This window comes from Stylophora pistillata, chromosome 4, assembly GCF_964205215.1.
Source record: "Stylophora pistillata chromosome 4, jaStyPist1.2, whole genome shotgun sequence".
Classification (NCBI taxonomy): Eukaryota; Metazoa; Cnidaria; class Anthozoa; order Scleractinia; family Pocilloporidae; genus Stylophora; species Stylophora pistillata.
The window spans coordinates 17,002,065-17,013,373 of NC_142522.1; the positions used below are offsets into that span (position 1 = coordinate 17,002,065).

General features: G+C 38.8%; 1 protein-coding gene across 1 annotated transcript; it reads left to right on the forward strand.

The window, feature by feature from the left end:
• Positions 1-5,767: 5,767 nt before the first annotated feature.
• On the forward strand, positions 5,768-8,916 carry LOC111325851 (paired box protein Pax-3). Its single transcript, XM_022929769.2, has 4 exons — positions 5,768-5,906; positions 6,187-6,741; positions 7,339-7,559; positions 8,329-8,916. The coding sequence occupies exons 1-4, from the start codon at positions 5,885-5,887 to the stop codon at positions 8,488-8,490; spliced, it is 960 nt and encodes a 319-aa protein (XP_022785504.1). The 5' UTR covers positions 5,768-5,884; the 3' UTR covers positions 8,491-8,916.
• The last annotated feature ends 2,393 nt before the right edge of the window (positions 8,917-11,309 follow it).

The window sequence follows — 11,309 nt, forward strand, 5'->3', positions numbered from 1 at the left end:
TCTACTAAGGGTAGATGGGTAACTAAGGTTAGATGAGGGTTAACGTGGTACAACATGGCTAAGTTACGGTAGATGGAGGTTAACGCGGTAGAATACGGTTAACTTAGGGTAGATGGGGGTTAAAGTGGTAGAACATGGCTAACGGGGGATATGTGAGGATTAACGTGGTAGAACATGGTTAACTGCGGGTAGAAGGCAGTTAACGTGGTAAAACATGCTTAACTAACTGGTAATTGAGCTCGATGACTACAAGTCGAGTACGACTTCTGGTCGAGTAAGATTACTGGACCACATTTGGTATCTTAGCAACCGATCTCGATTCATGTTCACGGTACTCGAATAAAAATTCGAGTACCATTTCAAACCAGCCTCGGATCAACGACGTCTTTTCCTTATCGAGCAGGAATGGTAGTCGAGTACGGCAAATCCATATCGAGGTCCGTTTCTCAAAATAAAAGTTGATCTGTTGTTGTTATTATCCGGGAACTCGATACTATTCCTCATACACTGAAGGGAAACGGCAAAGAATACAACAACGGCAGTATCTTTTGCCAACGTTTTTATGGCAAAAATAAAATAGTGTAATAACATTCAGAGCACCACTAAATCGCTACGTTGCAAAAGGTATCTTGACGACGTTTTCTTTCTGTGGAACAGAACCAAAGACAGAATAGAAGAATAAACCTGGAACTCGATACTTTTTCTCACAAATGGAACGGAAACGACAAAGAACGGCATTAGCTTTCGCCGATATTTTTACGGAGAAAATAGAGATAGGGCATTATCACCCAGAGCACAACTAAGTCGTTAGTTTGGAAGAGGTATTTTGACGACGTCTTCTGTCTGTGGAATCGAACCAAAGACGAAATAGGATTTGTTGTGAATATCTTATTTGATACTTATGATGCACGATCCTCGCAGTAGATAGCGCTATTTAAGCAATAGCGAAAATCAGACCTGAAAAAGATCAGGCCTGTACGGGATTCGAACCACTGACCTCTGCGATACTAGTGCAGCGCTCTACCAATTGAGCTAACAAGCCAACTGGGAGCAGGCCGTTAAGTTGATTCGTAATAAACCCGTGAAAGTGATAAAAATGAGATACAATGAAATATATGAAGTTCATATATTTTGTACTGCGGTATTAGATACATATGATGCACGATCCTCGCAGTAGATAGCGCTATTTTTAAATAGCGAAAATCAGACCTGAAAAAAATCAGGCCTGTAAGGGATTCGAACCACTGACCTCTGCAGACCTCTGCTGACCTCTGCAGTGGTTCGAATCCCGTACAGGCCTGATTTTTTTCAGGTCTGATTTTCGCTATTGCTTAAACAGTGCTATCTACTGCAAGGATCGTGCATCATATGTATCTAATACCGCAGTACAAAATATATGAACTTCATATATTTCATTGTATCTCATTTTTATCACTTTCACGGGTTTATTACGAATCAACTTAACGGCCTGCTCCCATTTGGCTTGTTAGCTCAATTGGTAGAGCGCTGCACTAGTATCGTAGAGGTCAGTGGTTCGAATCTCGTACAGGCTTGATTTTTTTTTTCAGGTCTGATTTTCGCTATTGCTTAAATAGCGCTATCTACTGCGAGGATCGTGCATCATATGTATCTACTACCGCAGTACAAAATATATGAACTTCATATGTTTCATTGTATCTCATTATTTGATACTGTTATCAAGTTCTTTTGGCTTATAGACCCTGAATGTGGAGCGTCGTCAAAGACGTTAGCTAAAGAGACGAAAATATGTCACCCCAGGGCCAAACTTCTGACGAAACGTTGATGGATGGGATAAGCTTGGTTCTCGAGCAGGATTCTTTGGTTGGAAGTTGATTCTACAAACAAGAATCCCAGGGTTATTGGCTCAAATTACCTAAATGTAGTTCAACAACTTGGAGAGGTTCTAAGAAGGATACGCTGTGACAGGGGAACTGAAAACAGAATCATCGACAACGATTTTTTCCTTGGTATAGACCACTTTCATAAGTGGCTGCCGGATTAATATTCTTTTGTTTAAATTTAAATTAGCCATTCTGGCCTCGTTCTCCAGTACAAAATTCAAAAGAATACATTATCTCAAGCGAGGCCAGAAGGGCTAATTCAAATTTCAACAAAAAAATATTAATCCGGCAGCCATTTATGAAAGTGGTCTATGACGATGACCATTTTGCAGGAAGGGGGAAATCTCGTCGTAGAAAAGAGCACCGGAAATTGATCGCTCAATCTGACCGTTGTGGTTTTCTCTCACCGCATTTCATCAGCTTTCCCGGCCCTCATCTAGAGTGTTGACGCGTGTAGGAAAAGCGAAGAACAAGTAAAGATAAAGCAACCGTTCTATTATCAATATCACGTTATCTGTATGTGACATTTTCATGCCCCGTAACAAAGCTATTTTAAGCTGGGCTTTTTCGTTAGGATTTCCAAAAGAGAATAACTTGTCATAACTAGAAATTAATGAAAGCTTGCCATTGCAACAGAACAAAATGTTGTAAATTTTACTGACACCGATGCAAAAGTTGAATGGTCAGTTAGTTTATGGATAGATAACGCACAAAATCTTCGAGTATTATGACTATAAATATTAACGATAACATCGAAAATGTTAATTACCTTGGGGGTACTAAAAAATCTATGAAAAGACCAGAACCTGTAATATCTCCATGTAAGTGCCAACTATCCTGCATCTCTACTGTCATGTCACTGAAACACAACACAAATCAACAAAAGTTAATCCTCTGTGATTCTGAGTGTTTTTTCTCAATTTTCAATCATGTCTTCGTTTTGTTATGAGATTTATGGCCTTTAATACGAGCTAGTTTGTAGATAATACAATACTTAAGCAAAACCTGAAATTAACGCTATTTTGATTTTTACTTATTTTAAGATTGCATGACTAAGGATTACTCGATAAAGCTGTTCTAAACTTTATCTTAAATCTATTACTGTGCTTGAGTTGTCATAGTTGAAGCTTATAATCACATAGATTCCACACTCGTAAAAACATGTTGTTCAACTATGCTTCTTCAAGGCAGGCAAAACTAGGAGAAAGGGGAAGGTAAGGAACTTCCGAGGAATGAACGTGCAATTATATACCGGATCAGTTATCATCTTATTTACCATTCCAATTCAAATAACTTATGTGAGTCAATGAGATAACACCTAGACTTTCCTGATACTTCTCCTCATTTAACTAAGCTCTTCAGCCTTAGTTGTGTCTTTTAACAGAAGCATTCGCATTGAAATATTTTGAAAAATTAACAAAAAATTCCTTGGGTAACGGCACAATGAAACTTTAGTAAGATACTTTTCTGATGGGCTAAAAAAAGATCACACATTTTGGCTCTTTAACGCTGAAATGCATTAATTTGGCGTTGAAGTAAATACCTCGGTTAACCTACTACAAGAATCTCTCAGAGTTTCTCTCCGTTCAAAATTTTTCCCATCGGCTGTGAAATCTTTTTAAGAACGGCAAACCTGCCGTAATCGCGTGTGACAACTGGGAAGGCTAAACTTAACTGTTCCACTGTTTTAATAGTAAATTCATCCAAAAAAGAATATATGTATCTATGTCTGAATGGATTTGAAAAGCATGCCCGTTGTGTTTCAAGATTGACAGTCAGGTTCATGCCCTGCCCAGGGCTCAGCTAGTGGTGAACACCCTGTGGTTGGAAAGTGGTTGAAATTCCAACGCAGAAGGCAGAAACCTGACGGCTAGGTTTTCGCATGGAGGTGGGCACCGCCCGACTCAAGCAAGCCTGGCCGAAGGAAATGCAGATGGCTTAACGTTAAGGCTAATGCTCACACGCAGTTCAGTTACCAACCTATCCAAGGATGGGTTGCAATGGGCTCCATGCGGAAAGCTCAAGGGGTGGGGAGGGTAGGTTTTTAAAACTCCACGGCGAACTACCCTTTTTCCCCAGTTCTCTGAGCCTGGAAGAGGCTTCTCCTATTCATTCTGATTGATAGCCTGTATCGCATGACTTGTAGTGAGGCTTGTGCTTTGTTACACCTCAGCCACTGGCCTAACACTCCATGGCTGGAAAGTGGTTGAATGTCAAAAGTATGCTTTTGGGGTAGAGGGCTCAATTAACACTGACAAAACCTGATGCCTAGGTTTTCGCTTGTAGGAGGGCACTTTGTGGCATATGTAAATTTGAAATATGTTTACGAAGCTAAACCCTCAAGAAGCTAAGAAACATAAACATTCGAACGACCTAACGCTAGGACTCGAGATTATTTGATTTCGATATTTGCGATAAAGCGAATACTGAGAGACGGCCGCATTAGTTTGTGCGCAAGAAAACATTACAAGTCGTCAACGAGCAAACTTCTATCATGACGGATTCATGAGAACGTCACGGATGAGGAAGACTATATATTGCCTTTTATCATCCAATTGTGTTTCTTAGACTCTACAAATAATGCCCAAAAAGATTTAGATATCTCGCGGTATTTGTACTCTAGAGAACCGGCTAGACAGGTTTTCTCGCATCGCGCAAGCGACGAATTGGACGGAAGCTACGAAAAAAAATTGTGGACAATTTAAATTACTTTTCTGACGAACACTGATCCAAGTTTATTACATAAATCGAACGAAGAAAAGCAGTTACACGAGAACGAAATTTAAATATGTTACTAAACGTTTTGTTGTGTAGTATCGCTGGGTATTTCTACGAGTTTTGCCGATTTACGGTTTGCACAATCTCGGAAATATTTGTTCACTAAAAAACCGAATTAAGTTTTGGATTCGCTCGACATCTCTAAACAAAGAAGTTTAAAATAAACTTTTCAGTGGAATTTCCGTGGAAATTTCTGACTGCTGTGCTCGGCTGCCGGGCATTTTCACATGGTGTTTATTATAATTGTTTTCAAACTGAGCGAACCACTGGTTGTAAGTCAACACTCATAAAGAAAAAATTATCACCGGCAGTTCTTACTTTCATAAAAGCTTAAAGAAAGGGTTAGAGAACTTTATTTCTTTGGCATGTTGATTGGTTTAATGCTCAAGATTGGCTTGAGCGGCTTAGTAACTGAACTCTTTAATAATGTTTGTGAGATAACCATGGTGACACAATATTCGTGACTCAGCGTTTGAAGTCCACGTCCTTTTGTCAAGAGCGACATGGTTATTTACACGAAGTCAATTAACCTGATCAACCGTTGATGCATCCTATACTGCCTTCCAAACATTCGCTTATTAACAACTGAAATCGCCTTAACACCATGAAAAATCGCTATGTTTGATATCTACGACGAACAGCAAAACGAAATAGTATAATGTTTAGCGAACCTCTAGAATGAAACAATCATAACATCGCAAGGAAACTACAAGTTGTCCCGCATTGCCCTTCATTTCAAATTTACTTTAGAAGTATGCCAATCTACTTAATATTTAAATTACATGCTGTTTGTAACAAATATAGTTGAGTGTCAGTAAATGGCGCCTCACAAATATCACGGTAAATAAAGATTACTTGTCGCCAACTGAAGATTGTACGATTTGAAAACGATGAACCCTGCACGAAATCCAGTAGACTTGAGAAGTGAGAAACCGAATCGTGATCTATCCTTTCGTGATGCGAAATTTCACTGCAAGGCTTGGTCGCCCAAACAAAACGATCATTTTTTTAAAACTTCCTGAATTACTAATTGTTGTAAGCTACTGTTTGTTTAATACCTCTTAATGCTATATTAGACCACAACGCTTGACTAAACCCTTTAACTGAATAGTTGCTATTGACGCCTATCTGCGTCATCGAGCTAAGAATATGAGCCTTTAAAAGGAGCTAGGCATTATATGTACGGTTAATTCTATGTCCTACATCACTGTCGCATACTTTAGTTCCAAAGACTCCTAAGAAGCATGGAAGCTTTCACATTTACAGGTAACCTTTTAGTGCGCTGTTTACTTTCCCTTAAACCTCAAAGTACAATTAAACTTAAGCGATATGTCCTCGCTCCACACATGATTCGTTCTGCCTTCGTTCTCCGTATAAATTAAACCAGTAAAAATCTTTTGGAACTCCTTCAGTGCTTTTTGACACCAACTAAACATGAAAAGATGTAAAACTGGGTGAATCAGGGAAAAATAGCGCTTTTAATTTTAGCTTAGTACGGCGAATTTGCGAGATGCTTACTCGTATGGCTGATTGCCTTGAAACTTAGGTCAAGGGAAAGTAAATCAGCTCGGTGGAGTTTTCATAAATGGCAGACCACTTCCAAAACTTCTTCGATGGAAGATCATTGAACTGGCACAAAAAGGTGTCAGGCCTTGTGACATTAGCCGTCAACTGCGAGTTTCTCATGGTTGTGTAAGTAAAATCTTGTGCCGATACCAAGAGACGGGTACCGTTGATCCTGGAATGGTCGCTTTGAATAAAGCTCGCGATGTGACTCCAGAAATCGAACAAAAAATTGACCATTACCGAAATGAGAACGGAGGAATCTTTTCATGGGAGATTCGGGATCGTCTCCTTAGAGAAAATGTATGCACCAAAAGTACCGTGCCTTCACTTAACGCCATAAGTCAAATATTAAAGTCCAAGATCGTGCAAGAAACTGGGGAAAGAAAGAATACTGTTCTGTGGCGAAATAAGTCAAGTGGAAAGAGCTGTAAGGATTCTGATGACAAAGAGTTTTTTCTACCTCCGACGTTTGTGAAAGAGGAAGATGATCCACCGAGTCCAACAGCTAAGGACGACACAGATTCTTACCCACCAGGTGACTTTGTTGACTTTGTTACTGTTTTCGTTTTGTATAAATGATTACGTTGTCCATTGTAGTCTCGGGTTTGACGTGGCATTAGTACTTATAATGCATATGTATTTTTCAAGATTGTCATCAAGTCCAAACGAAAAAAAAAATATTTTTAGTCTCGAAAAATTTTTTTAAACTCAAAAGCTTAGTAATAAAACGATTAGATAACTATGATGAAAAACATTATTCCAAAAAAAAATCGTGCTGATATTGAAATGCCGATAATTTGAGTCAGATACTCCTAAAAACAATTTCGGCCATTCAGAATGATGAATTGAGGTACTGCTCGCGTCCGACTTGATTTTAAAATACTGCGCTGGGTGCAGCTACTTCTTTAAAATAAAGGCAGTTGGAAAGAGAAAGGAAAGTTGACGTTTGTCTTGATCGGCTTAATTGACGTCATCTCAAATTGTTAGTTGTCACGCTATATTTACAAACTGGTGGAAAAGGAGCTAACTTCCTCTTCACTCTTGCGTCAGGGTATACTCAATATGGGGGAAGGGGGATAAATGATATTTTCAGCTAATTTTTTCTGCATCGATGAAAAAATATGTCTTGCAGGAGTAGAATTTAAAACTTTGAGCACCTTTTCACCAAGTTACACGTACAGCAGTTTGGACAATGATTTCTTCATCGCTCGAAAACAACGTCGCAGCCGCACCAAATTTACACAAGACCAAGTACGGGCCCTTGAAAAGGCCTTCCAGAAGACACAGTACCCGGATGTGTACACACGAGAGGAATTAGCTCAGAGACTGTCACTAACAGAAGCTCGCGTGCAGGTTGGAAAACCATCTTTCTATATTGAAATATATGCAACAACGTACATTTCGGAGAACCTACCTTTCTATAGGTTTAGTTTTTCGTCAAACATATCAATTAAAAAGCTCTTTCTGAAAATGTTATTTAAAGGTACCTTAGAGATAATTTTTTTCTCGATCTATCGAAAGGTTGAATAGGGGGATCGTTGTCATTAATGAAGTTTGTTTAGGAATAGAATAACAGAATAACACAAATTTAAGCAATACTTGAGGCGAAACCCAGACTGACATCCACAAGCATACGGATAATTCTAATCTAGATATTGAAAAGTCAAACTTGGTTTCTTCTGATTTTGTACATTCGATTGGGGTAGCCTTTTTTGACAATAAAAAAATATCAAGGCTACAACTTAACAAACCTGCCTTTAAAAGCACACACAACCGACAATTCTTCTATTCGCTCCGACGAAGGGCTAACGCTCGAAACGTCAGCTTTTATAATCGTAACGGTGGCCAATTTACCATTTCAACTTTGTTGATATATTCAAATTATTAACAAACAATTAGAGCGAACCAGACTCGATAACAAGCCATACAATACAAACATAGGCAATATAAACGCACTTCTATCTGTTACACTGCTCGTGTTTATCCCGGAAGACGTGACATTCGTATACTAGCCATTGGCAAAATGGCGCCTAATTTTTTTAGAAGCAGTGTTTTAGGTTGTTATGCGTCAACATGATCTCCATTTTTTTTGTTTAAATCGTAATTCTGCTTGTCTCTTAAGGTCTGGTTCTCCAATCGACGAGCTCGCTTGAGGAAAAGAGATGCTAAACAGGAAAAGAAAGACGATTCCGCTGCTTGTGTATGCCAACAACCGATGCCGTCCATGAGCTACATTCCATACGTGGTTGTGAATGATGCCATTTACTCTTTTCCTATCTACTGACGAGTTGAGCGTGGCGGACAGAAATGTTGAAAGAAAATGAGCTTCGCAATGACGTTTGCCAACTTTAATTTTTCTTCATGTGTGAGATGGGAGACAAAAACTTAGAGACTCGATTTAAAGGATTTGGTCCGACTGGGCAATCGATCTCTTCAACTCAAGTCGCTCTATATTCTCTCGTCATTTTCTCGTTATCATCCCCATTCCGACTCCCGCACCCTTCAAAAATGCTTTTGAAAGAAACTTTTTCTTTCATAGTCAGTTCGTATCAATTGGTATGAGAAGTGTGCCAAAAAGAGATTCAAAGAAGTCGTAGAAAAATGTTATTAATTAAAAAAAAAGAGTTCCATGTGATAAGTATAAGCTGTATATTTTAACTTATTTAAAGTTATATTGTAAATATAACACCGTAATCAGTGTTTTCGTTCAGTTGCCTGCTTATTTATGCTGTTAAGAATAGATAGCGAGTTGACACAAAACGTTAGGGTTACTTTATTCCCATTTTTTAAATTGCATCATCTGATTTTAAGTTCCAAATCTTTTTCGTCTTAATTATGTCAGTCAGTATGAACGTCGAAATTGGAAGACGTTTGCAGAAGCCCTAATAACACTTTTTTTTTTGGTTCTAAAGATTTAACGTTCTGTAAATGTGCTCTGTTTACAACAAAATATTCACAACGGCATTCAACAGAATAACGCTTTCGGATAATGCTAAGACACCAACCGATGTCATATTTTACGTTTTAGCCTAGTGCTGATTTTCGTCTCATTTGTTTACCGTTTTCTAAGGAAATCAATCATCCTTTTCTGTCAACGGAGTGAATATACAGCAAGGGGTAAATTGGCTTAAATTTATAAATATACCTTACAAAACTGGTTATAGGATCACTTGTATAAGTTCCCATTGCTGATTTTAAATTCGTTGCCACCCGTAAATGAAAACGATATACCGGAGATGTCCTAAAAGTACCCGCGATCAAATTTTTGAACTTTTTGTTTCTGTGACATGAACGTTTACATAAGAGAGATGAAGCAATTTTCATGCATTTTTTTCTGGCTTCATTCCGCTCTGTAATTGGTCTTCAAAATCTCATTAATAATTTATGAGGCTAACAGCCCATCAAAACATTGATAAAACATCACGTGTATGACCCTTCATACCTGGTAATCTACGATCATTCTGAAAAGTCCGGTGGCGGCTTTGATTTCAGTTCCTGGGGTTCAATGTGCAAACAATGCTATTATCGCTTATTCTCAAATAAAACGATCTTTACGTAAAGTTCGCTAGTGATCTTTATATTTAGGTCACTAGTGATCTGCAATCCACAGCAGATACTATACAAACTTCTAGGAGGGTATCACTCTCCATTCTCTTTACACACCTCCGCTACAAACTTTGTCAACCAAACATTCAAGGATTTAAAGCTTAGAAGCTTCGTTTCTAAGCTTTAGACATTGTCCACTTTGACTTTGAATCTTCTTTCCTCAAAGTTATAATTTGTATATATCAACAAAGTTGAAATGGTAAATTGGCCACCGTAACGATTACAAAAGCTGACGTTTCGAGCGTTAGCCCTTCGTCGGAGCGAATAGAGGAATTGTGGGTTGTGTGTGCTTTTAAAGGCAGAAAATGGAGCTACGTTATTGGTGGGAACATGGCAACGAGAAAAACTTTTTCTCTTTTTTTTCATTGCACTAATTTGTTCGTGTTTTTCTCGTTGCCATGTTCCCACCAATAACGTAGCTCCATTTCTGCTTTTAAAAGCACACACAACCCACAATTCCTCTATTCGCTCCGACGAAGGGCTAACGCTCGAAACGTCAGCTTTTGTAATCGTTACGGTGGCCAATTTACCATTTCAACTTTGTTGATATATCCAAATTATTTTGTTACCCCCACCGACGCAGCCCCTAACAGTTTCTTTAGAAACTATCAGCCTTTCCTCAAAGTTAGCTTCTTTATTTCTTCTTGAACTTTGCCACTCGCCAAATATTTTGTAAGCCCACTTTGTGGCATATCGCGTAGACTTTGGCATACAACTATCCAAGTACTTCTCTTTTTCCTCGGGACTCTCTGGTTCTCGAAACACGCGTTTGGGCGGCATTTCAAGGAAAAGCTCTCTGACACTTTGACAGAAGCCGAACATAATTAACCTTTAATGTATTCAATCTATAGAGACAAGATCTCGTCGTGAAAAATCTCGTTACCCCAATCAGTAAGGCGAATAATGAAAAATAACTAGTGATGAATGAACAAGTCGAAGGGAATGTGATCTGTGTGGCGATAGTTTTCGCGCGCCCAAACTGGACTTTCGCGGAAGGCACAACAATAACGGGAGGGAGCTAGCTTAGTAGAGACAACTCCGCAGCGAGAACGGGAATTCGTCACGATTCCCTGGTAGAGGCGACCTCTTCAAGCGAGCTTCTACGGACGTCAAGGATGAGACAGCACTTGGTTCCACAGTAAACTTTTAATCTAGGTCAGTCAGGCCAACAACTGACATGACCTCTAGCCTCTTCATTTTTGTAATCCCAGATATAATCAAGGATGTTAACAAGGATGTAATCAACGATGTATTCAACAAAGCTTTAAAACGTACTTGCTTAAGTACTATCGAGCGCGTGGTTCTATTGTTACACAAATTTACCATATTTGAATAAGAACACAAAGGAGCGGAACAAGGTCTCTTTGAAGTGAAACGATTTCTGTCTAGACACTTATATGTCGAGATTGTGAAAGCAAATTTAATAAACTTTAGGCCATTAAAAATAGGAAACTCAGTCAGGAGAGAATTCCCAGCTTTGATATTGCAAATATACCC

What these genes read in the sequence shown, in the direction of transcription:
- LOC111325851 (XM_022929769.2), top strand. Translation starts at nt 5,885, where the DNA reads ATGGAAGCTTTCACATTTACAG. An exon ending in CACAGATTCTTACCCACCAG is followed by an intron (nt 6,742 to 7,338) that starts GTGACTTTGTTG and finishes TATGTCTTGCAG; the next exon opens with GAGTAGAATTTAAAACTTTG. An exon ending in TAACAGAAGCTCGCGTGCAG is followed by an intron (nt 7,560 to 8,328) that starts GTTGGAAAACCA and finishes TTGTCTCTTAAG; the next exon opens with GTCTGGTTCTCCAATCGACG.